The 26,118-nt window shown below is 41.7% G+C and overlaps 4 protein-coding genes across 6 annotated transcripts; 2 read left to right on the plus strand and 2 right to left on the minus strand.

The window, feature by feature from the left end:
• On the minus strand, nt 1-25,413 carry LOC121912597 (ICOS ligand-like). 2 transcript variants are annotated; one of them, XM_042434831.1, is made up of 10 exons: nt 25,396-25,413; nt 24,526-24,647; nt 21,469-21,604; nt 19,315-19,388; nt 18,631-18,972; nt 17,810-18,124; nt 16,815-16,934; nt 15,685-15,729; nt 15,522-15,569; nt 1-79 (listed from the first exon to the last, which is right to left on the minus strand). In XM_042434831.1, exons 4-9 carry the CDS (start codon nt 19,382-19,384, stop codon nt 15,523-15,525), a joined length of 939 nt encoding a protein of 312 aa, XP_042290765.1. In that variant the 5' UTR covers nt 19,385-19,388; nt 21,469-21,604; nt 24,526-24,647; nt 25,396-25,413; the 3' UTR covers nt 1-79; nt 15,522. The 2 variants fall into 2 exon arrangements, with proteins under 2 accessions (XP_042290765.1, XP_042290757.1); XM_042434823.1 differs by lacking the exon at nt 1-79 and adding an exon at nt 14,749-15,380 and having other exon boundaries at nt 25,396-25,412.
• On the minus strand, nt 1,979-5,282 carry LOC121912610. 2 transcript variants are annotated; one of them, XM_042434844.1, is made up of 5 exons: nt 5,182-5,282; nt 3,772-3,848; nt 3,510-3,583; nt 2,817-3,167; nt 1,979-2,324 (listed from the first exon to the last, which is right to left on the minus strand). In XM_042434844.1, the coding sequence occupies exons 3-5, from the start codon at nt 3,577-3,579 to the stop codon at nt 1,996-1,998; spliced, it is 750 nt and encodes a 249-aa protein (XP_042290778.1). In that variant the 5' UTR covers nt 3,580-3,583; nt 3,772-3,848; nt 5,182-5,282; the 3' UTR covers nt 1,979-1,995. The 2 variants fall into 2 exon arrangements, with proteins under 2 accessions (XP_042290778.1, XP_042290783.1); XM_042434849.1 differs by lacking the exon at nt 3,772-3,848.
• Nucleotides 7,354-10,171, plus strand: LOC121905282. Its single transcript, XM_042423443.1, has 2 exons — nt 7,354-7,412; nt 7,808-10,171. The coding sequence occupies exon 2, from the start codon at nt 8,204-8,206 to the stop codon at nt 10,169-10,171; it is 1,968 nt and encodes a 655-aa protein (XP_042279377.1). The 5' UTR covers nt 7,354-7,412; nt 7,808-8,203.
• Nucleotides 10,212-14,695, plus strand: LOC121912587. The gene is made up of 2 exons (XM_042434811.1): nt 10,212-14,211; nt 14,604-14,695. Exon 1 carries the CDS (start codon nt 10,269-10,271, stop codon nt 11,877-11,879), a length of 1,611 nt encoding a protein of 536 aa, XP_042290745.1. The 5' UTR covers nt 10,212-10,268; the 3' UTR covers nt 11,880-14,211; nt 14,604-14,695.
• Nucleotides 25,414-26,118: the final 705 nt, after the last annotated feature.

Consider the following 26,118-nt stretch of genomic DNA (forward strand, 5'->3'; position numbering starts at 1 on the left):
CTCTGCTGGTCCTCCTGGGTCAGTGACAAATCACTTTCTGACTCTGCTGCGGATTTTCCAGTTTTTGTCCCTTTAGTGACTTTGATGGCTTTTGCACTACTCTGGACAGGCTCTGAACTTTTCCTCTTTTGTGACAGTTTTAACAAATCATCATCAGACATGTCTTCGTCTTCAATGAGGTCCTCACACACTGACAGATTATCATTTACTTTTTCACTCTCTTTGTTATCAGTTTCAATGGTTGTGTTTTCTGAACTGCTCTGATGCTCATCCTTTCCCTGTCGCTGATCACTGCTCTCAGCTGGCTCCTCACCGCCAGAAGATGCAGGGGGGTCACCGCCGGCAGGAGGCCCACCGAGGCCCAGGTCCCCAGCAGGGGCAGCTGCTAATCCTTTCAGAGGTTGCTGGTAAGTAGTTATGTTCATGTGACACGAAGAATCTCCTGAGAGAGAGAGAGAGAGAGAGAGAGAGAGAGAGAGAGAGAGAGAGAGAGAGAGAGAGAGAGAGAGAGAGAGAGAGAGAGAGAGAGAGAGAGAGAGAGAGAGAGAGAGAGAGAGAGAGAGAGAGAGAGAGCGCTTTAAGATATTTGATATTGTCTTGTAGACTGTCAATACACGGACAATGAAATGAAGGTGAAACTAATCTTTTCAATTGTTTGCTTGGGACATTATAGTGTAATTACCTCAGACTGTGCCATCTTCACATTCTTTATACGTCTCCACATGACCACCTGGAAAAATGTTTAATATCAAAGTCTGGATTAAATCTCCGAGAGTTCAGATGAAAAGAGTGATAAAATAAATAGTTAGAAACTGCATTTCACAACATTTTAGAACTTTAGTATTCAAATATCACATTAAAATTATAAATTAATATCATGATCAAATATCATAGTGGTAAAGACTTGCCATACCAGTATATTTGATCACAAATAATGTAAGTCATAACTCATTACTGTTTATAAAAAGGGAAACTGAAGCTAAACAAATGTGTGTGAGGGCCTGTGTGTTTGTACTCACGTTGAGACCGCCTTCTGTAAATCAGCAGCGCCAACAGCAATCCTACGATCAGCAATCCAATAACCACCACAGAGGTGACTATTTTGGAGGTTTGATCCGACCCTTTCTCTCGTTCCTGACCTGAATAAATCCAACAGAATAATAAAAATTGAATGCTCTAATACTTCAAGCCATGATTTAAAGGAGTAAATATGTAAGTGTTTATTAAAACAAGGTATGCATGTGCTGGTGGGAAGTTCCCCCTGTTATACTTCAGCAAGATACATTCACTTTCTCTTTCATCCCCCAGAGGAGTTTGGACAAAATTTGGCACGTGGACTCTGAGTGAACACATTACCTCTGCAGATAACAGTAGACTGTAAACAAGCAACGAGACGGCAAGCAGACAGCTTTATTATTGAACTGATGCTGCAATCGACAGTGACAGTGAACTGCAGTACAGATACTGATCAACTAATCAGAAAATGGCCTTTTACTGTACTGTATATATCAGCTGTGACAACTTATCAGTCAGTAACAGTACAGATAGGGTGGCTGTGAAGTTGCCAAGTGAACCAGTTAATGAGTTGTTCCACTAATGAGAATGAACAGTGTAAAAACTAGTTTTCTTTATTGTTTTGAAGGTTTGAGGATGATGTCGGGTCAGATTTAGAGACATGTAGCAGCCTGGCTAGTCAGTGACTTGTGTATCAAAATAACTAGAACAAATAAGATGGTTGCCTTTAATTATAGATAAAAGAAACTTTTGTCCACTACAACCTCCCATAGTGCCGACAAAAAAAAAGCACCAAAGTTGACTTGTGGTTCAGGCTCCTCTTAGTTGAGCAATCCCAAATGAAGGTGTGTTGATATAAGTGCGGTGTCATTCACATTGCTTCAAAATACTGAAGCTGAAATTATTTTACTGACATCCATGTTTCTGTGTGAAGCAGGACTGAGCCATTACTTTAGGTTTAAAAGATATCAAGTGTGGTGTTCAACAACAAATACCTTCAGATGTTGCTGTGTCTGGCATTTCCAATGTGACCTCATCCTCTTTGCCGCCACTGGAGTTGAACACTACGCAGGTGTACTTGGAGAAAATGGAATTTTTCAGCAAAGACAGCTTGCTAGACAGTTTAAACAGACCATCGTTTGTCAGCTCTGCCTCCATTTTACTGCTTGCTGGCCAATCCTTGTTGTGCTCATCAAACCAGCGAAGTTCACCTTTTGGGTATCCACCAACAGAGCTACAGATCAAGGTGACATCTTCTCTTCCAGTAATCTTCTCAGGGATCGAGCGTATTGTTGGTTTGTTGTATTTGGCTGCCAAGACAGAGATAGAAAGCTAACATGTTCATTAACCTGAATATTGCACCATGACGTCAATCAATACCCATAAAGTATCTCAATATAATTTATTGACCATGATTTTGGACTAGTAATATGAAGTACAACCTGTGACAAGCAAGACAGATAATGAAGAAACTGGCTACTACAACGGCTATTTCTATTATTGGATTATTTGTCACAGTGAAACTGAAAGTAAAGACAAGACTCTGGGACAGAGCTGACACAGCTGAAGGGAAATACCAGTCTGGTCAGAAAGTCCCCTTGATCTCTAAACAATCTCAATTACTTTTAGGCCATAATTAAACCTTTCAGCAAGTCACTAGAATGAAAATGTCCATCAAAACAGAAACAACCATGGTTGAGCTTTGAAATTAGTTGGTACGGATTAGACTTAAAATGGTCGTCTGTCTGTATCAAATAATTATCAAAATGTTTTAGTGGTCAGTCATGGCTGGAGGCTCTCACCTGTGACTCCGAGGCTGGTCTCTGTGATATCATCACCGCTGTCTGTAAACACCGAGCATGTATAATCTCCTCTGTCCACCATCATAGTGTTGGTGATGAGCAGGGATATGTTCATATTCCTGTTGTTCCAGGATGATTCAGCAAACCTATAGCCAGGCTGCAATGTAGTTTTCCCTTTGTGAAAAACCAGTAAGGTTTTATCTGAGTTATCCTCAGATCCCTTTTTCTTCCAAGTGACCGCCAGGATTTTTGGGTCTTTTACTTCTTCTGCGGTTGTGACAACACAGTCCAGCATTGACTGCTGGCCATACTGTCCCACGTTTCCAGTCTTGCATTCCACTTCTACAAAAGCTGTGGAGGAAAATACATTTTTAAAAATGGATGAGATGTGTGAAAGCTCCTCTGCTTTGAGCTCCTTGTTGCTGCTGTTCTCTGTCTGCAGGAGCAGGTTCCTGAGAGCACACTGATTAGCAGGATGGGACTCACCTGGACCCAGTGTGTCCCACGTATAAAACCAGAGAAGCTGCCAGTTCAGCAGACGTACCCTACCTATTAGTTATTTTTTGTTTGTTTTGAGTTCTTTGTTTTAAATAAATTGACTTTTGACTTCTGTGACAGATATTACATCAACAGTAAGCAGCAGTTAACACTTGAAATTCCCAAAATACATTCTCAGTTTATGGCAGAACTTACCTTTTCCTTCACTTTGTGCTCTGATAACGATGAAAAACAAGAAGAGGATACCAACGGAGGCCATGTTCATTCACCTGAAATGACAATTAAAGTAAACAGTTCTTTATGTGGGGATCATTAAAATGTAACACACACACATGTTTTTAACCCCCAAGAATCTATTTCTGAGTCAAAGTGCAGAGTGAAAAGAGTAGTCAAGTTCATTGTACAAGTGTGTCTGGGACACTTTTGGTATTTTTGTGACCAGAGTTTCATGGCATACCTGGGTGCACTTGGATATGACTCATTTAAAAGAAGATGATAGACTCAGTCATGGTCCCAGTGACCCAATAGTGAATCCTGATGGAGAAGAAAAAAGAGACATTCAGTCTCCAACTGATCTGCAGAGCATAAACTCAGAAACTGTGTTGAATAAATTAATAACAATTACATCAATAATGCACAACAGCAAAGAGGTTTGTGTGGCTGTTGTTCAACAGCCTGACACTGGTTGCACAAGAATAATCAAGTTACCAGTGGATCTAGTGTGCGTGACGGTGGTTTGACAATGCACGCCACTCAATGTATGTAAAGTAAAACAAAGAAGCAAAATATAGATAAACAGGCTTTGTGTGACTTTTGGGAGGTTTGTTTGTCTCCACCAATGAAAATGATGAAAACAGAAAACAGGTCTTTCAGAGGCTGTAGCGGACTCAGATTTAAAGGTACTGGTATCTGGTGTGATGATGTTAGTCCCCATAGTAGCCATTTCATTGTAATGAGGCCATTCTTTTAAACTTGACCTCACTGCATAAAATGACCTACTGTGACCTCTAGGATAATCACAGCCTCATGAAACTTTACAACCACAAACTAGAGACAGAGGACATTCAGAGGATCTATGGCTTTCCAAGATATAGTGACAATAAGGGGGTTTCTGAGCAATTTCAAGAACAGAAGTGCTCACCATCCAATCGCTGAAAAATGCAATTCTTACAGAAATCTCCAAATGTCAAAGGTTTTTAAGGGGGGGGGGTGGTCGCTAGCTGCTAGTTGGCTTATTTCAACAATAAGGCTTCATTCAACTCGCCTCAGCTCCACCTCTTTGCCCATATTGGATCAGACCCTATAGGTGGAGTCAGGCACTGCAAAGATGGCGACGACTGAAGCCACCCACTTTGAGCTTCACGTCACGGTGGCTACGCCCATATTTTTTACAGTCTATGATCTGTGCTAAATGATGATGTTATCGATATTCTTATGCAAATATTTTAACATTAACAGATTGTATTTTTTATTCTAGAGGAAGAGGAAGCACTGTCAGTAACAGCCGCCGCCTTATGATGTCAACGTCAAACAGTCATGCAAGTGAATTACAGGCTGTTAAAGTTACAAGTTGAACTATAGCTGGAGCAAAGTTAGCTTAGGAGCGCATTTGAAAGCAGCACTAATAGTAATTCCATGTTGTATTAAATAACATATACAGCACATAAACCGCTACCATAAACCATAATTAATACCATTGTGAGCATGTGTGGATCAACGTATCTACAGTGTCTATAACACACCAGCTGTCGCTGCCATAGTTTATGTACCACATGTAGCAACACGTAGCTTAACTTCACCTATAGTGTAACATAAACATGTCACATAAACATGTCACACTGCTAATAGTAACATCCGTTAAACTCACCGCACACGCTCCTCTATGAAGTAGCCGTGTCGCCCGTCTGGGAGGAAATATTTGACTAACGACTTCGGTTTTTTCCACTCGGTCGACTTACTTTCACTTTCATATGACTCAACGACATGCGTGGCAGGCTGTTATTGAAAACAGCCAAAATTAAAACACAATAGAGGTCAATTGCTCTGCAACTCAGAAAACACACACAGCGAGCACAACTCATGGTCAAAACAGATTTTTAATGTTCTTTTCCACTTGTGCCATTTCTTGAATCCAAATTTCTGCAGTGACTTACATCCAGCAACAAGAATCGGTATAAGATGCAGACAGACGTGTCTTCTTGCATCATAAAATACTTTACTTTAAAATAGACACCACCAGGAAGGACGTTTCATGTACCTGAAATGCAGGTTTTCTTGAATGACAGCTGGCTGACACAGCAGCCACACACGTGACTCGATGATGACTTGACAAGACAGAAGCAGGGAGAAGGTGGTAGGGTTGAATTTGGTTTGAATAATGTCATGTTAAATGTACTAAAAGACCGTTCTATATATCCAGTGAGAAGGATTGTGAACAAATGTATAAGGACGAAAACATAGAAAAAGGCTGAGCTGTCGTAAGGGCACTTTTCAAATCTAGGATGGGTTTACCAGAAAGACCACTGTTTCTTATCAGGCCGACCACATTCCATTGGCTGACAATGGAAAAAAAACCAAGTATATATACATATATATGTAATTTATATATATATATATATATATATATATATATATATATATATACACATATAATTTATTTATTTACCTTCAGTGTTGTTGTTAGAAGCCTTAGAGTTATTTTAGATGACTGAGATACACTAAAACACATCATCTGGATACCATTTCTAAAATGTTTGTTTGTTCAAATCTTCTCCATCGATCACATTTGCTGCCCCACCAGGATTCTTTCACAGTCATACAACAATTATTTAAAACATAGTGACTGAAGTTTGAAAAGTCAGATCTGAAACAGGTTGTTGTGGAGGGATTTGTCATTTTCTCTCTCAAACTTTTCTCCTTTGTGTGGTGCAACATGAAGTCATGTGTCTCAGGTTAAGAGCTAACATTGAATGAATAGTGCACCCTGTTGTGGACAAAACTGGAAATTACAAGCTGAGGTGTGAAACCAAAGTCTTACTCACAAATCAGGAGTCGTATTCACAAAACCTCCTACAACTAAACGTTTCTCCTGACTGGCCGAGTTAGGAGAAACTCCTAAGAATAAGAGGCGTGTCAGTCAGGAGAAATTCAGTGATGATGAACTTTGTAAAGCACATTTTGAAGGCAGGTGAGTTAATAAATAAGGATCCAATGTATGAAAATATTAAAGTAATACAATGACACCAGAGATGATGGTTTATATATATGAGAATGAATCATGTTTCCTTTTGTACCGTCCCTGTCATGAGAACTGCATTATGGGAATTGTAGGATCCAGTGTTTTTGGAGTTTGACCAATACTAAGGACTAAAAGTCACAAGTGGTTAAGAAGAATAAGTTGTGTTGTTAATTTTTGTCAGGACTTTACTGTTTGTTCTTACAGCTCAACTGTGGCACAGACATAACAAGAGTAGCATGCAGGAACTCTTACACCTGCTCACAGTGATGCTGGAGGATGTTGTGTGTGTACATGTCTGTAAATGTATCCACTTGACATTTAGTGAAAAGACATGACTCAGGATTATATATACTGGACTGATAGCTTTATTGATCCACTGATACACGCTGCAAATGACATCAAACATTGTAGTTACTCTGCTGCAGAAATGCATTTGTCCACTTTAAGATAATTCCATTTATAAAATTATAAAGGACATAAAATGACACAGATATCAATCAATCAGATTGTAATCATGCTGAGTACTACTTTAATATTATATCTGGTTGAAGTGGATCCATTTTTAGCTATTTTATATACTATTGTGTATCTTTAAAAATGCGTCATATTTTATAAGATCACCATATCTATGCAATTTACAATATTTCCCTATTAAATGTACTAGAAGTGTAGTGTAGAATTAAAAAACTGAAAAAGTATTTATTCTTTGTATTAACACTTATTTGAGTTACTACCATTAAGACAAGACCATGTAGTTGGGAATTCTGTATTTTTGGAGACTTTTATTTTGAAATTACGATTCTTGTTTACACTTCCTTTCTTCGTTTGCCGGCTTTCCCGGTGCAGAAGTCACTGACGATGTAAGTTGCAATATCACAGCTATAAGGTGCAGGTAGCATGATAACTCTCTCTGTATTTCATGACATGGCATTGTCTAGGTTATGCTAAGTGTGTTCATTATTTGTTTAGTAATTAACATGTTCGGAAACTAGCCTTGCTAGGCGCTAAGCTAATTCGTTAGCCTTGTTAGTTTGCTGTATGACCGTGAACACAGTTGATGTGGTTTCAGTTTGTGTTATTATAACAAGAGTGATTACTGCCCCAGTTTAGATTAACATTCACCCTGAGAGGATTTAGATCTCATTTGATGACTTTAAATGTTTAATTAGTACTGGTCATCATTAGCCATGTAACAACAAATATGAACAGTGACAACTCAGAGACATTATGTGTATTTGTTTGTTCTTTATTTCAGAAACTGTAATGATCTGCACCACTAAGTTGTACTACTTGTACCACTCTTATACTGCAAGTAAAGGAATTAAACGACAATGATGACTCTGTGCTCCCTGACCGGAGCCCTGTAGTGGTCAATCATAACACAGACCAGTTTCAGGGGGTTGAGTACCCAACAAAGGTCCTTCGAGACGGATATAATTGGCTACTGCAGAAAATGTCATCACAAGATAAGTCAGCGTCTCTGCCCCTCCTGGATGCTCAGGAGCGTCAGGAGAGGCGTCACCGCACCCCCAGACATCTCGAAGACTACATCCTTGCCTACCACCCTCAGTGACCTGCCCTTTCCTCCCACCCTACAGAGAGAGAGCCAGAGGAGCAGAGAGGAGCAGCAGCCGCTGTGGACAGCGGTCAAATGGATGCAGCTGCTCATCTGGACAAACGTGTAGCCTCGCGCAGCCCCAGCTCAGGTGAACTGCTTAGCACTACTTCACTTAGAAAACTCATTGAATCCATCTCCAGAAGCGAGATGGAGGAGAACGCTGAAGTGGCCCAGCTCACCAATAAGCTCCGTCAGTACGAAACCCGACAGCGTCGCCGCCAGGAGCTCTTGGAACACATTACATCATTCCTAATGGAAGAAGAGGTAGATGAGGATCATAACAGAGGGAAGGGAGATACACCCACACTACCAGCCTCAGTCCCTCACCCTCATACAACTCCCATCTCTCCAAACCATTCTCCTCCTCCACCAGTAAAGCAAGCACACGACATGGAGCCTCAGCCTGGCGGACACATAAGAGCATGTTTGTCTATGGGACCAGAGAGGGAGACTAAGGTGAGAGACTACACCCCTGCATCAGAAAGGGAGAGAACAAATTCTGCATTTACACCAGTACACCCAACCCCTTTAAAGTGTCCATGCTCACCCCATTCCACTCTCTCATCTGGCATGGTGACACCAACACTGGGTCAGCGGTACCCCACCAAGCCGGGCCATCTGCAACTGCAGACCACTGTGCTACCTCACCTCTATGATGATTCTGGACAAGGCCTCCAGCCCCAAGTACAACAGCAGCTAACTGCTACAGCCCCTGCCTACAAGCCCACCGCTGCATCTTACAGTTATCCTGCTGCACTGCACTATAACCCACTACAAGAGACACCTCAGGCTTCAAGCTATGGCCCACGTTACTATGTTCCTGAGACTTTCCCAATGGCACCACCTAAGCATCCATTATCTGCTCCAGGAGTAGGTGGTTCACTTCTAGCTGTTCAGCCGCAGCTGCCATCTAGTCAGACTGTGCCCCCATTCAGCTATGGCCCACCACCTCGCTCAGTATATGGTGTGCCGCAACCCAAAATCCCAGACTTCTCCACAGACAGTGAAAAGGAGTTTGCTAATTTGAGGCTGGCCCTAGATAACTTGCTTGAGCCTCACCCGCAGCTGAATGAGAAGTACAAATATCATGTGCTACTTGAACATCTCAAGCTGCCTGAGGCTCAGATGGTCGGTCAGTCATGCCGTCATCACCCTTATCCATATTCAGCAGCCATGCAAGCTCTGCAGCTCCAGTATGGTCAGCCACACCAGCTGGCACAAAGTGAGATAGCAGCCATTCTAACCACACCGGACGTGAAGCCAGGTGACGCCCGTACTTTCCAGAGCTTCGCCCTACGAGTCCACCTCTTGGTGAGTATGCTGCTCTCCTTGGAGGGACCACGCGGTATGGAGCTCAATTGCTGCTCCCATGTTGATCGCTTACTCAGTAAGCTACCCAAGTATCACAGAGACGGGTTTATTGAATATCTGCAGCTGCAGGGAAAGCTCAACAGCACAAGCCTTAACCCCTACAACCTGCAGGACCTGAATGGATGGCTTCAGGTTAAAGCCCAGCAGCAGCGTCTGTCCAACCGATTGGTGCAGCGCTACCAACAGGAGAAATTTCTGAGTAATGGGAAAGAGAAGACCCTGTCTAAGGGCGAAGGGCAAAGTGTAGCTGTATATCATGGTGCAGAGCCCACACAACCCAGCGTCTCCAGTAATCCCACACCATCCAATAATAAGAGACAATTCAAGACGCATTGCCTCTTCTGTGACAGCAAGGAGCACTACATTAGCCGCTGTCGCAACATTAAAGAGCAGCCAGTGGCAGACCTGGTGAAGTGGCTAGGGGAAGGAAGGCGCTGTTGGAAGTGTGCACGAGCTCATGCGCCTGAGTCATGTAACCTCAAGAAACCCTGTGGCGAATGCGGTGGCATACACCTCCAGGTCCTACATGATGCAGCCCAACGTCACTCCATAGATCCACAGTCAAGGGCCTCGGAAAGTCAAGTCTATCTGACACCCAGCATTGCATCGAGTACTCCTGTACTCCTGTAACCATCAAGTACTCCTGAAGGTGGTCCCGGTCCTGCTGCACAACAATTCAAAGTCAATAGAGACTTTTGCTGTCTTGGATGACGGAGCACAAAGGACTATGATTTTACCGGCCGCTGCCCAGCAGCTCGAGTTGAATGGTGAGTGTGAGACTCTTGCCTTACGCACTGTGCGAACTGACATTACACACCTCCTGGGGTCAGAGATCAACTTTGAAATCTCCCCCAAAGGAAACCCGCAGAAACGCTACAAAGTGCGGGGTGCATTCACTGCTTCAGGTCTAGACCTGGTGGAGCAGACCTATCCAGTGCAAATGCTCCAAAGACAGCACACTCACTTACGTGGAGTCCCACTGCAGCCATTCGTTAATGTGCGTCCACTGGTGTTGCTTGGGTCGGATCATGTACACCTCATTACTGCCACTAAGCCAGTTCTCAGAGGAGCTACTGGTGGACCCATAGCAATCCATACTGCCCTCGGATGGGCTTTGCAAGGTGCTGATGTGTGGGTGCCAGAACAGACCTCAGTGCAGCAGTGCCTCTTTACCTCAGTTTCTGGCGCCCATGACCTCCTGTATCGAAATGTCGAAAGGTTATGGCAACTCGATGTGCTACCCTTTCGCAATGAGAAAATGGTTGTTCGCTCTCGTGAGGATCAGGAAGCCATGAACCTTCTTGAAACCAAAACCCAGCGAGTCAACATTGAGGGAGTCCAGCGTTATGCCACCCCTCTCTTGAGGAAGACAGGTGCACCTAAGCTTAATGGTTCCCCACATTCTGTCATGGCTCACCTGAGGGCCACAGAGAAGCGGCTCAAGAAAGACCCGGAGAAGGCAGCTCTCTACTCATCTGAGATCAGCAAGCTTATTCAGGCAGGGTATGTCAATAAGCTTGGGCCCAAGGAGGTGGATCAGTCTACAGAGGCATGGTATCTCCCCCATCACCTTGTTTGCCACAATAACAAATCACGGTTAGTCTTCAACTGCTCGTTCAGGTACAAGGGTGCCTCAGTGAATGACCAACTCCTGCCTGGGCCCACGCTTGGACCTTCATTGCTTGGTGTCCTTCTACGATTCAGGCAACACCAGGTCACTGTGAGTGGAGACATCCGCTCCATGTTTCATCAGGTCCGACTCCTGCCTGAGGACAGACCGCTCCTCCAGTTCATCTGGAGAGACCTACGCTGTGAAGACCCACCAGATGTGTATGAATTGCAGGTGCTGCCATTTGGTACAACCAGCAGCCCATGCTGTGCCATCTTTGCTTTGCAGCAACATGCTTGTAAACACCAAGACAGTTATCCTGGTACGCTGCAATCGGTTCAGAAGAGCTTCTACGTGGGCAACTGCCTCGAGAGCTTCCCCACCATACCTGCAGCCACACAAAGGGTAGATCAACTGCGTGTCCTGCTGGCTGAAGGAGGGTTCGATCTCAGACAGTGGGCAAGCATTCAACCGACTGTGGTAGCCCATCTTCCCCCTGATGCAAGATCCTCAACTACAGAACTGTGGCTAAGTCAAAATCGGACCGACCCACTGGAGCCAGCCTTAGGCCTTAGGTGGAACTGTGCTGCTGACACCCTTGGCTACCAGTACCGGCCCATCGTACATGCTGCGCTGACAATGAGGATGGCATATCAGGTACTGGCCAGTCAGTATGACCCTTTGGGGTTCATCGTGCCATTCACAACACGCGCCAAGGTGCTTATCTAGCAGCTTTGGTCCAAACAGAGGGGCTGGGATGATCCTGATATTCCTACAGTCCTCCGACATGACTGGGAGGCCTGGGAGAAAGAGCTGCAGCACCTCAGCAGAATATCCATTCCCAGCTGCTACTCACCAGTCTCTGTGGAAGGTGCAGACCCAGAGTACGATCTCCACATCTTTTGCAACGCCTCCGAACGGGCATATGGGGCTGTGGCCTACCTCACTGTACCTGTAGGAGATGTCATCCACACCTCCTTTGTGATGGCTAGGTCAAGAGTTGCGCCTAAGAGACAACAGTCTATGCCCCGCTTGGAGCTCTGCGCCGCAGTGGCTGGTGCTCAACTGGCCAAGCTTGTAGAGACTGAGTTGACACTCACCATCTGACAGACAACCCTGTGGGCTGACTCCACCACGGTATTGGAATGGCTCCAATCAGACTCCTGTCGATATAAAGTTTTTGTTGGAACTCGAGTGTCAGAGATACAGGAGCTGACTGACAGACAGGCTTGGCGGTACGTAGACACCCAGAATAATCCGGCTGACGGCATAACAAGGGGTAAGCCCCTCCTGGCTCTGGTAGAGTCTAGTCATTGGAGTCAAGGGCCTCCATTCCTGAAGCAGAGTGCTGAACATTGGCCAAAGAAGCCTGAGCATGAAACAGCATTGGGCTCATCAGAACTGAAAGGCATCACCTTCTGCTGTTTTACCACTGTAGAGCCCAACATCAGCATCCCAGATGCCTATCAATTCAGTACCTGGAAGGAGTTGGTGGAGGCAGCTCAGCAGGTATGTCAGGGTGCTCATGGGGCGGCAGTGGACCCAGCAAACAGTCAGCTCATTAGTCACCGAGATGCAGAGATCTTCTTGTTGAGAGGGTGTCAAGCCCATAGCTTCCCAGAAGTTGCTGCCCTCAAAGCGCAGAAACCTGTGCCAAACCACAGTCGTCTGGCCAGCCTTGCTCCGGAGTGGGATTCTTCCACTTGCATACTCCAAGTGGGAGGGAGGCTACGAAGACTGCAGAACTCAAGCATAGGAGAGATCCACCCTATTGTGTTAGACCCAAGGCACTCTGCGACAAAACTCCTCATCAAAGACACTGATGAACGTCCGTTGCACCCAGGCACAGAGCGGATGTATGCAGAGATACGCAGGCAGTATTGGATCTTGCGAGGACGGCAGGCTGTCAGACATCACCAACTCAACTGTCCATCTTGCCAGCGATGGAGAGCTCAGCCAGAGATCCCGCAGATGGCAGACCTGCCTCTGCAGCGCCTCAGACTTCTCTGTCCACCCTTCTATTCAACAGGTGTTGATTGTTTTGGGCCTTACCTGGTCAAAGTAGGCAGGAGGACGGAGAAGCGCTGGGGGGTTATCTTCAAGTGCCTCACGACCCGCACCATTCACACCGAGCTCCTCAACTCTATGGATGCAGATGCCTTCCTCCTTGCTCTTCGTCGGTTCGTCGCAAGACGGGGCCGACCAAAGGAGATACTATCAGATTGTGGTACAAACTTCCGTGGGGCTGAGCGGGAACTCCGTGAAGCTTTTGCAGCCATGGAACCACAACTAAAAGAACAGCTGACAGAATACCAGATCGACTTCCGATTTAACCCACCAAACGCTCCCCACTTTGGTGGAGCATGGGAGAGGGAAGTTCGCTCCATCAAGGCTGGTCTTCAAGTTGCAGTGGGAAGCCAGGCCGTTTCAGAGGATGTCCTACACACAACCTTAGTGGAAGTAGAGGGGATATTGAACTCAAAACCGTTAGGGTACGTGTCAGCTGACGTCGCTGACCCTGACCCCATCACGCCTAACATCCTTCTCATGGGGCGGCGTGATGCAGTGCTGCCTCAAGTGGCCTATGTCCCGTCGGGCATAGGGCGGCGAAGATGGCGCCACTGTCAGGTTCTTGTGGACCAGTTTTGGATCCAGTACATACGGAGCTACTTACCTACTCTTCAGACACGGCAGAAATGGCAGAGGTCATCAAGTAACGTGACTGTGGACTCAGTCGTCCTGATTATGGATCCATCGCTTCCCAGAGCTCAATGGCCCATCAGGAGAGTTATTAAGACGGTCACCAGTCAGGACGGATGCATCAGAACTGCAGAAGTCCTGGTGAAAGGTAATGTCTATACAAGGCCAGTTGCTCGCCTAATCCAGCTCCCTGCTATCAAAGACACTTGAAGAATTCCATTATTACACATTTGCTGCTCAAATGTGGGGGTGGCTGTTGGGAATTCTGTACATTTAGAGACTTCTATTTTGAAATTACGATTCTTGTTTACACTTCCTTTCTTCGTTTGCCGGCTTTCCCGGTGCAGAAGTCACTGACGATGTAAGTTGCAATATCACAGCTATAAGGTGCAGGTAGCATGATAACTCTCTCTGTATTTCATGACATGGCATTGTCTAGGTTATGCTAAGTGTGTTCATTATTTGTTTAGTAATTAACATGTTCGGAAACTAGCCTTGCTAGGCGCTAAGCTAATTCGTTAGCCTTGTGAGTTTGCTGTATGACTGTGAACACAGTTGATGTGGTTTCAGTTTGTGTTATTATAACAAGAGTGATTACTGCCCCAGTTTAGATTAACATACACCCTGAGAGGATTTAGATCTCATTTGATGACTTTAAATGTTTAATTAGTACTGGTCATCATTAGCCATGTAACAAATATGAACAGTGACAACTCAGAGACATTATGTTTATTTGTTTGTTCTTTATTTCAGAAACTGTAATGATCTGCACCACTAAGTTGTACCACTTGTACCACTCTTACACTGCAAGTAAAGGAATTAAACGACAATGATGACTCTGTGCTCCCTGACCGGAGCCCTGTAGTGGTCAATCATAACACAGACCAGTTTCAGGGGGTCGAGTACCCAACACATGTGTTGTTTATTTATTTGTTTGTTTTAGAAGAAAAAGGAAAAACAGACCTTTTACATTAACAGTGTGGACGTTGCATCGGGCTTCACCTTCGGGAAACTTTCTATACACAGCTGTAGACACCAGAGTCATTGGTGGTCAGGTTGCTGATGGTGATGGTGTGGTTCTCCAGAGATCCTTTTGTCTGAATCCTGTCTTTGCATCTTATGTCCGGAGTGATTTTGGAGTTTGGATTATAGGATGATAGTAAAGCACGTTCTCCCTGCTCTTAACACAATACAGATACATCCCAACAAAAGATTAATCCTGTGCATTTACCGTTGCCTCCCTTACCAAACAGTTACAAAAAGGCCCAAAACATATGGGCACTCCTGAGAGCTGGCATCAGATGAATAGAAAAATGAAACCAAAAAACCTGAGATCCCCAAAATACATGTTGTTTTAGTAGTGAACTTGCATACCGGTCCTAAAAGCTACATAAACCCTGTTTCACAGATCACAGTTAGAGGAACACTACACATATACACACATACACAACTTCCAGCCCCTTTAGCTTTCTGCTAATCCTTTCAGAGGCTGCTGGTAAGTAGTTATGTTCATGTGACACGAAGAATCTCCTAAGAGAGAGAGAGAGAGAGAGAGAGACAGAGCGCTTTAAGATATTTGATATTGTCTTGTAGACTGTCAATACACGGACAATGAAATGAAGGTGAACTAATCTTTTCAATTGTTTGCTTGGGACATTATAGTGTAATTACCTCAGGCTGTGCCATCTTCACATTCTTTATACATCTCCACATGATCACCTGGAAAAAGATTTAATATCAAAGTCTGGATTAAATCTCCTAGAGTTCAGATGAAAAGAGTGATAAAATAAAATCTGAATAGTTAGACTCAGTAAGTCAAATAGCATAGACATACCATGCTCAGCATCTGATTCACATGTAGGAACCTCTCGATGGTGACCTGGAACAAATTAAAGATTTAAAGTGGGTTAAATTAGGTGTAAAACCATCACCATCTGCTGAGATCAAGACAAGCGAACAAAGACGGTTAACCAATAGGGAGTGGTCTTTGCTTGCAGATGTCCAAAGCATGAGTCAGGTTATACTATGATTCAAATGTTGGTGATTAGTAACCAAGCCTAGTTTCCCACAAGCCCTGGAAAAATACTAAATACTGTATGTCCAGTGTAGTACATATCACCTGTACATCTTTAGAGTGAGAAGGAACCCAGTACAAAGCAGTTTTGACATTTTGACACCCAGCTAGTTCAGGGACAGTAAGGTTTCTTGGTCAGTCAACAAAATGTTCTACAACCAAATTCCTGAACAAAGTTTGAAATGCAGCAGGAGTTCAAGGTTGAACAGGCCTGGAATGAGATCAGAAACCTGTCTGTGGTGAGTGTGTTTGGTTTCAAGTTGCATCAGCCACAAAATATGCTGTCATTTTATTTCAAAAGGACGTCGACTGATACTTTTTAACTACATTCATCAGTAAGGATGAAGCAGGAATATTGATATAATAACAAAGCAGACTTGTGCTTGATTATTTTAATTGGATTTAGCCAGCTAAATTTGAATGCACATAAATCACCAAACACCACTCATGAATATGTCAGCAGGTTTGTAGCACATATTCAGTATTTTAGGGCAGCTAAAAGTAGCATATAGATAGAAAAATAATAGACTGAATTCTTATTTAAACCTCTTAAGACAAATTGGATGTTCGCCTTTAAAGCATGAGTTAGAAAATAACAAAAACAGAGATAACAGTATGTCCAAAGACGGACGTACTCATTAGGGGTGTTGCAGAGAACCTCCGGGCTTCTGTCAAGGAAATGATGATGATGAAGATGAGACTGAGTGCACATCCAGTGTGGATGACGGATATCTATTTCTGCTTACTTCAGCAATCTTTGTGACGCATTTTGTAGAACACCGTCTAATACTGGAAAGTGTTTTCACTCCATTGTTTTAACCTAATGTGAAGTATGCAGTAGCTACATCGCTTAATCAAATGTGTGTGAGGGCCTGTGTGTTTGTACTCACGTTGAGACCGCCTTCTGTAAATCAGCAGCGCCAACAGCAATCCTACGATCAGCGATCCGATAACCACCAAAGGGGCGACTATTTTGGAGGTTTGATCCGAAACTTTCCTTTGTTCCTGACCTGAATAAATCCAACAGAATAATAAAAATTGAATGCTCTAATACTTCAAGCCATGATTTAAAGGAGTAAATATGTAAGTGTTTATTAAAACAAGGTATGCATGTGCTGGTGGGAAGTTCCCCCTGTTATACTTCAGCAAGATACATTCACTTTCTCTTTCATCCCCCAGAGGAGTTTGGACAAAATTTGGCACGTGGACTCTGAGTGAACACATTACCCCTGCAGATAACAGTAGACTGTAAACAAGCAACGAGACGGCAGGCAGACAGTTTCATTATTGAACTGCTGCTGCAACCGACAGTGACAGTGAACTGCAGTACAGATACTGATCACCTAATCAGAAAATGGCCTTTTACTGTACTTTATTTGTCAGCTGTGACAACTTATCAGTCAATAACAGTACAGATAGGGTGGCTGTAAAGTTGCCAAGTGAACCAGTTAATGAGTCGTTCCACTAATGAGAATGAAAAGTGTAAAAACTAGTTTTCTTTATTGTTTTGAGGGTTTGAGGATGATGTCAGGTCAGATTTAGAGACATGTGGCAGCCTGGCTAGTCAGTGACTTGTGTATCAAAATAAATACAACAAATAAATTTAGATGGTTGCCTTTAATTATAGATAAAAGAAACTTTTGTCCACTACAACCTCCCATAGTGCCGACAAAAAACAAGCACCAAAGTTGACTTGTGGTTCAGGCTCCTCTTAGTTGAGCAATCCCAAATTAAAGTGTGTTGATATAAGTGCGGTGTCATTCACATTGCTTCAAAATACTGAAGCTGAAATTATTTTAATGACATCCATGTTTCTGTGTGAAGCAGGCCTGAGCCATTACTTTAGGTTTAAAAGATATCAAGTGTGGTGTTCAACAACAAATACCTTCAGATGCTGCTGTGTCTGGTATTTCCAATGTGACCTCGTCCTCTTTGCCGCCACTGGAGTTGAACACTACGCAGGTGTACTTGGAGAAAATGGAATTTTTCAGCAAAGACAGCTTGCTAGACAGTTTAAACAGACCATCGTTTGTCAGCTCTGCCTCCATTTCACTGCTTGCTATCCAATCCTTGTTGTGCTCATCGAACCAGCGAAGTTGACCTTTTGGGTATCCACCAACAGAGCTACAGGACAAGGTGACATCTTCTCTTCGCGTAATGTTCTCAGGGATGAAGCTTATTGTTGGTTTGTTGTATTTGGCTGCCAAGACAGAGATAAAAAGCTAACATGTTCATTAACCTGAATATTGCACCATGACGTCAATCAATACCAATAAAGTATCTCAATATAATTTATTGACCATGATTTTGGACTAGTAATATGAAGTACAACCTGTGACAAGCAAGACAGATAATGAAGAAACTGACTACTGCAACGGCTATTTCTATTATTGGATTATTTGTCACAGTGAAACTGAAAGTAAAGACTCTGGGACAGAGCTGACACAGCTGAAGGGAAATACCAGTCTGGTCAGAAAGTCCCCTTGATCTCTAAACAATCTCAACTCCTTCAAGGCCATAATTAAACCTTTCAGCAAGTCACTAGAATGAAAATGTTCATCAAAACAGAAACAACCATGGTTGAGCTTTGAAATTAGTTGGTATGGATTAGCTTTGACAATATATTTTTGACTTAAAATGGTCGTCTGTCTGTATCAAATAATTATCAAAATGTTTTAGTGGTCAGTCATGGCTGGAGGCTCTCACCTGTGACTCTGAGGCTGGTCTCTGTTTCCTCATCATCACCGCTGTCTGTCATCACCAAGCATGTATAATCTCCACTGTTCACCATCATAGTGTTGGTGATGAGCAGGGATATGTTCATATTCCTGTTGTTCCAGGATGATTCAGCAAACTTATAGCCAGGCCGCAATGTAGTTTTCCCTTTGTGAAAAACCAGTAAGGCATCCTCAGAACCCTTTTTCTTCCAAGCGACCACCGTGATTTCTGGCTCTTTTACTTCTTCTGAGGTTTTGACAACACAGTCCAGCATTGACTGCTGGCCATACTGTCCCACGTTTTCAGTCTTGCATTCCACTTCTACAAAAGCTGTGGAGGAAAATACATTTTTAAAAATGGATGAGATGTATGAAAGCTCCTCTGCTTTGAGCTCCTTGTTGCTGCTGTTCTCTGTCTGCAGGAGCAGGTTCCTGAGAGCACACTGATTAGCAGGATGGGACTCACCTGGACCCAGTGTGTCCCATGTATAAAACCAGAGAAGCTGCCAGTTCAGCAGACGTACCCCACCTATTTGTTATTTTTTGTTTGTTTTGAGTTCTTTGTTTTAAATAAATTGACTTTTGACTTCTGTGACAGATATTACATCAACAGCAAGCAGCAGTTAACACTTGAAATTCTCAAAATACATTCTCAGATCATGGCAGAACTTACTTTTTCCTTCACTTTGTGCTCTGATAACGATGAAAAACAAGAAGAGGATACCAACGGAGGCCATGTTCATTCACCTGAAATGACAATTAAAGTAAACAGTTCTTTATGTGGGGATCATTAAAATGTAACACACACACATGTTTTTAACCCCCAAGAATCAATTTCTGAGTCAAAGTGCAGAGTGAAATATGTGGGAATGGGTATGAAAAACTCAAGAAAGAGACTCAGCTATTTCTCCGTTCTCTGTTTAAGAGCGGCTGACATTGACACTAAAATGAGAATTGCTGGTCCACCTTAAAAGTCAGTCCACCTTAAGTGAGCCTGGTCAAGTTAGGCTAACGCGTTGTTGCTAACTTCGGGGCTAACCCCCTTCCATAGATCAGTATTTTCTTTATCTTGAGGAGCTGCAGCATTTATGAACTGACAAACTGTAGTCTGTACTCTACATTTACTGTCAGATTGACAATTTAGGCCGAATCAAGTCACCAGGATTAAAACAAGGACTGTAGTGTGTACAAATTAAAAAGCATTACTTAAAAAAAAAAAGACTGAAATTTTGGCTATGGTCTAAAACTCTTTCATGAAATAAAGAGACAGTTAATAATCCATGGTATGTGTTTTTCTAAACAGTCCAAAGCTGGACAGAGAAAAGTATATATGTTACTGAGAAACAGTCATTCTCCCACGACCACAGAGTCTCCAGAGAATACACTGTTCTGTGGATAAGTTTATTTTTATTGGAACAGAGCATATAATATTCACTGATTCCACATAAAATTGCTTTTTAAAGCCATCCGATCACCTATAACTACTTGCTTGGTCACTTTTCAAAATCTGTTTCTACTTGGATTTTAAAATATGAGCCAGAAACCATGAGTGGGATGAAGTTATGTATTATTTCAGGGAAGTTGGTGATGTAGATACTGTTTCAGACCATGAAGTTGCACAATAACTTAAATGTATTCATAAAGTGGTAAACATTCTCTAATGAGTCTAAATATATGCACGTTTGCTTCTGCAATCTGGCTCATTGTTTCTGCAAGTTTCACATGTTGTAAATTGCGGTCAAACATGTTTAACAGGCTGTGTTTATTAGTGTTTGTTTTGTACTTGAAAGACTCTTAACCCCGCACATTACACTGACACAGTCACACTGAGAGAGGAAGTCCACTAAAAAGATATTTTTCATATCACTTGAAGAGTTAAAAGAACAAAGAGTCACAGCAAGTCAATGACGCTTCCTGAGCTTAAATCTTTTAGGATGATCTGCTCACTCGGTCTCTCTGCTCCTGCAATGACATCTCGGCTTGTTTTCTGATTTTATTTGCATAAATATTTGCGTAACTTTTATCTAGCTACACCTCTTTATCCATGCACACCTCACACCACTACTGCAACTCTCTATTGCCTTTTTGTAGTTAGCTGGCCCACTTTTATCCTTTTTATCCTTTTTCATTTTGACCTTATTCACATTTGTAATCTCCCTCCTTTTGTCTGAACCTGAGTCAGTTCACCACACATTAATTAACAACAATCTCCTGACGTCTTGAACTGGAGTCATTTACTTCACGGCTTCTACAGCCACATGACAGTTCCTTCATCATTGAGATTTTTAAGTTAGTAACGTATTTGCTCAGTTCAAATATTCATGCTTTGCGCTATTTAAGAGCTTACAGGCTGAGATGAGACGTAAAAAACAAACAAACAATGCAGCCATACTATGTCTGCACGAAATGGTGATGTTATTGATATTCTTATGCAAATATTTTAACATTAACATAGTTTGTATCTCTTAATTTTAGAGAAAGAGGACTCACTGTCAAAAATGAGCTTTAAATTTTCAATATCAAACAGTCATGCAAGTGAATTACAGGCTGTTAAAGTTACAAGTTGAACTAGAGCTGGAGCGCATCTCGAAGCAGCACTGAGAGTCATTTCATGTTGCATTAAATAACAAATACAGCACATAAACCATAATTAATTCCATTGTGAGCATGTGTGGATCAACGTATCTACAGTGTCTATAACACACCAGCTGTAGCTGCCATAGTTTCTGCACCACGTGCAGCAACACGTGGCTTAACTTCATCTATAGTGTAACATAAACATGTCACATAAACATGTCACACTGCTAATAGTAACACTTAAACTCACCGCACACGCTCCTCTATGAAGTGGCCGTGTCGCCGGTCTGGGAGGAAATATTTGACTCACAGACGGACTTCGGTTTTTCCCAGGCAGCTGACCGACTTTCACTTTCATAATGACTCAACGACATGCGTGGCTGGCTCTGTTATTGAAAACAGCCAAAATTAAAACACAATAGAGGTCAATTGCTCTGCAACTCAGAAAACACACACAGCGAGCACAACTCATGGTCAAAACGGATTTTTAATGTTCTTTTCCACTTGTGCCATTTCTTGAATCCAAATTTCTGCAGTGACTTACATCCAGCAACAAGAATCGGTATAAGATGCAGACAGACGTGTCTTCTTGCATCATAAAACACTTTACTTTAAAATAGACACCACCAGGAAGGACGTTTCATGTAGGGGAGAACGGGGTAAATAGAGCCACCCCCTTTATCTAGGTAACCATAAGCAAAAGTAATCATGTGACCACAAATTAAGAAAGAACAGTTCACATGACTCAATCCATCTTGGACTCCAGCACATGGAGAGAGTGGTCAGTGAAAGAGAGCAAAAAAAAAAAAAAAAGATTTTTGTCATGCCAGGTGAATTCATCATGTTACTAAAGTTATCAGTCTTGTATCTTAATTTAAAAAGATAATTTTGGACATTATTACATGTTAATTTAAGTCAGTGTAAGCTACAAAACAAGGTCATAAACTTAGCATAACTGTGGATCTGAGCCGCTGTGTGAAACAGTTTTGTCTAAATGGAGGTTGTGGGGTAAAACGTGCCAGTGATGTTGGGGCAAGTTGTGTCAATGGTTCAATTTACCCCCAAAATGATTTTCTGATAGAGACTAGAGACACTGCTCCATGTTACAAGTGCTACAGTGTTGATGAATAAATACCTAATTGTTGACTAATGTTAAATTTAAGCCACAAACAAACATGCTGTACATACAGACAGGTGACAAATTAAAGGAAAAGCCAACATTAAGTGTCTCAGTAAGGTGTTGGACCACCACATGCTGCCAGAACAGCGTCAAGACAATTTGGCATTGATTCTAAAAGTCTCTGAACTCTTCTGGAGGGATGAACACTGTTCTTCAAAAAGATATTTATTCATTTGGTGTTTTGATGATGGTGTTGGAGAGCGCTGTCTAACACCTCAGTCCAAAATCTCCCATAGATGTTCAACTGGGTTTAGATCTGCTGTCTGTGAAGGTCATAGCATACGATTCACATCATTTTCATACTCATCAAACCATTCAGTGACCCCTCGTGCTCTGTGAATTGGAGCATTGTCATCCTGGAAGAGACCACTCCCATCAGGATAGAAATGTTTCATCATAGGATAAAGGTGATCACTCACAACAACTTTGTATTGATTTGCAGTGACCCTTCCCTCTAAGGGGACAAGTGGACCCAAACCATGCCAGCAAAATGCCCCCCAAAGCATAACAGAGCCCCCAGACCCCCTCACTGTAGGGGCCAAGCATTCAGACCTGTACTGGATTTTTCTTTAATTTGTCACTCGTCTGTTTACACAAAAGCACATTTACACACTTTACATTCATTCTGTATCTAACACACACAAAGATCACAGTTTAATCTTTACTGAAAATGTTTAGGTAACATGTTGAACAACAAGACACAAACATATGGTTTTACTTAAAGGTATGAGTTTTTGCCTTTGTTAAATTGATGGCATTAATAAAGTTCAAAATTATTTTTAATTTTATAATTAATTTGTTTGATTTTGTGTAATTTTTATATCAGTATATAATGGTAGCACTATTTACCCCATCCCCATGTTCATTTTACCCCTACCTTGGGGTAAATTGTGCCATAGGACTAACTTTTTTTGATGGGTCATTGTTCTTAAACCATAATAATTAGATAACTTGTTTTAATTTCCATGGGTACACAACAACCTGAGGTATATATGGTAACTATTATTTGAAACAGATACCCTTTCATTTTGCAGTAAAATCATCATATGTAAAAAGTGGCTCATGTTACCTCGTTCTCCCCTATCTGAAATGCGGTTTGAATAATGTCATGCTAAATGTACAAAAAGACCGTTCTATATATCCAGTGAGAAGGATTGTGAACAAATGTATAAGGAGTAAAACATAGAAAAAGGCTGAGCTGTCATAAGGGCACTTTTCAAATCTAGGATGGGTTTACCAGAAACACTAGGGGAGAACAGGGTAACATGAGCCACTTTTTACATATGATGATTTTACTGCAAAATGAAAGTGTATCTGTTTCAAATAATAGTTACCATATATACCTCAGGTTGTTGTGTACTCATGGAAATTAAAAGAAGTTATCTAATTATTATGGTTTTAGGACGATGACCCATCAAAAAAAGTTAGTCCTATGGCACAATTTACCCTAAGTTAGGGGTAAAATGAACATGGGGATGCTACCATTAAATACTGATATAAAAATTACACAAAATCAAACAAATTTGAGATAATATTGAACTTCATTAATGCCATCAATTTAACAAAGGCAAAAACTCATACCTTTAAGTAAAACCATATGTTTGTGTCTTGTTGTTCAACATGTTACCTAAACATTTTCAGTAAAGATTAAACTGTGATCTTTGTGTGTTTTAGCTACAGAAAGAATGTAAAGTGTGTAAATGTGCTTTTGTGTGTACAAAGAAAGAAGCACTTTTGGATTAATTATCTGGACACTTTAACGCCGTCATGCCTGAATAACGACTTCTAACTGCTCTGCTTTTTATACTATTTTGCTATTTGGGATAACATGACCTGCACTGGCTTGTGTAGTTTTATCATTTAAGTTACTTTCAGGTACAGTAGTTTGTTTGTAGAAAGTGCTTAGTCATCAGTATTTTTTTTAAAAAGTAATTTAAAAAATAAAATGAGCTAATGAGACAAATAGGAGAGCAATAATGTAAATTAAGTTTAATTTATTTATTAAGTGACTTATAGATGAATTCAGGCACTTTTTGACCTTTTACTACATTCAGTTTAAGGGCTCCATGTCTTTTACTCTCCTCATGACAAACACACAGTGCCTATGACACTGTTACCTTTACATACCTTTGCGTTGATTTTGGCAGTGAGCAGTTTGACTGTAATACGTGACCAGCACCAGCAGGGTGCAATGTAGGGAACTTTTTCCCCCCGCAACATCTTTGGTGTAGTCTGTGTCGAAAAACTTCCTAAAAAGAAAATGCAAAACAAGAGAATCTATCAAAGCAGGTGTGACAAAATGGACTCAACTACACCATTTGTCACTTATGTACCCGTTCATTTTATAGCCATTTAATTACCACACCTTTGTTTGTTTGTTTTCATTACCTGTTATGTTGACCATGAATTCCATCTGATGGCACCAATACACATTACTCAGGTTATAATACACATTACTAACACAGTCTGTTAGTGTTTAGTGTTGTATATAGTTGAGATTTTCATTGTCCTTAAACTCAGGTAAGCACAGTAATGACAGACAAACATTGTTATTTCAGTTAATCTTTCATTACACAGCTTTATTAAGTTATTGAATTAAGAAAATGACAGAAAATTACAAGTGCCTTGTTCTATTGATACCAGTATATCATGGCTATGGCTCAGTCAACAATAAATCATCCTCTGATTAGGAATAAACCTGCATTGCGTGTGTGAACTGTCCATAGCTGCATATGATACTATGCTGCTTTGACATACAGCATGTTGGAGTTCAAGCTGCTCTCTGCTGTAAAATAAAATATTCTAAAACTGGTGTAAAATAGTGTTGGCCATTCAAATTAATACAAAAATAATGAATGTTGTGCAGCATTTAATATGACGTCATTATATAGACTTTCTCTCCGCACCCCAACTCTGACTGACTTCTTCCTCCACAAATACCGTCATGCAGCCACAAACACTTTACTGTAGCGGACAAAGAGACATTGTTTTACTTACCCACAACCACATGTTGGTTCTCTGTTGCTCTTCTAGAAGTTTTGTTGATTATCAGACTCATTGTCTACTTACATAGTGAATACTTATCTCTACTGGCTGGAGCACAGCCAATCAAACCAGAGGAGGTGGAGCACATGGTTTCCCCAGCAGGAAATAAACCCAACCATTGTTCAATTGTTTGATAAAATGAAAGGAAGTCACTCAGGAAGTTGATCTATTTGGAGAAACTCCTAAGAATAAGAGGCATGTCAGTCAGGAGAAATTCAGTGATAATGAACTTTGTAAAACACATTTTGAAAGCAGGTGAGTTAATAAATAAGGATCCAATGTATGAAAATATTAAAGCAAGACAATGACACCAGAGATGATGGTTTATATATTTATATGAGAATGAATCATGTTTCCTTTTGTACCGTCCCTGTCATGAGAATTTAAGAACATCAATATAAAGTGAAATGTATGATCGAAATTCAGGAATATTTTGGAGCCCTGATGAAGAAAATGTTGTGTCTAAAGGCTGAAAAAAAGACAGGATGGTTTGTTTGTTTAATAGTGGAATTGTAAATCATATGTGATGCAGGATCTGGTCTTTTTTGTTTAATAGTGTCTTGTAAGCCCATGCAGGCTGGGCTTTGTAAATGCATGACACAATAATAAAAATCACTCGATCATGTATATTTATTGTATATATACAAAATATGCCAGTAGAAAACCACAGTAAGG

The sequence above is a fragment of the Thunnus maccoyii genome, chromosome 2 (assembly GCF_910596095.1).
Source record: "Thunnus maccoyii chromosome 2, fThuMac1.1, whole genome shotgun sequence".
Lineage (NCBI taxonomy): Eukaryota > Metazoa > Chordata > Actinopteri > Scombriformes > Scombridae > Thunnus > Thunnus maccoyii.

Excerpts from the sequence above, each read along its gene's own strand:
- LOC121912610 (XM_042434849.1), bottom strand. The coding sequence starts at position 3,579 with ATGAACATGGCCTCCGTTGGTATCCTCTTCTTGTTTTTCATCGTTATC. Across the intron at positions 3,168-3,509 it reads AGCACAAAGTGAAGGAAAAG|CTTTTGTAGAAGTGGAATGC; the intron begins GTAAGTTCTGCC and ends TTTCCTCCACAG. Across the intron at positions 2,325-2,816 it reads GACCAGCCTCGGAGTCACAG|CCAAATACAACAAACCAACA; the intron begins GTGAGAGCCTCC and ends CTGTCTTGGCAG.
- LOC121912587 (XM_042434811.1), top strand. The coding sequence starts at position 10,269 with ATGATTTTACCGGCCGCTGCCCAGCAGCTCGAGTTGAATGGTGAGTGT.
- LOC121912597 (XM_042434831.1), bottom strand. The coding sequence starts at position 19,384 with ATGAACATGGCCTCCGTTGGTATCCTCTTCTTGTTTTTCATCGTTATC. Across the intron at positions 18,125-18,630 it reads GACCAGCCTCAGAGTCACAG|CCAAATACAACAAACCAACA; the intron begins GTGAGAGCCTCC and ends CTGTCTTGGCAG. Across the intron at positions 15,730-16,814 it reads TTACAGAAGGCGGTCTCAAC|GTCACCATCGAGAGGTTCCT; the intron begins GTGAGTACAAAC and ends AATTTGTTCCAG.
- LOC121905282 (XM_042423443.1), top strand. The coding sequence starts at position 8,204 with ATGGATGCAGCTGCTCATCTGGACAAACGTGTAGCCTCGCGCAGCCCC.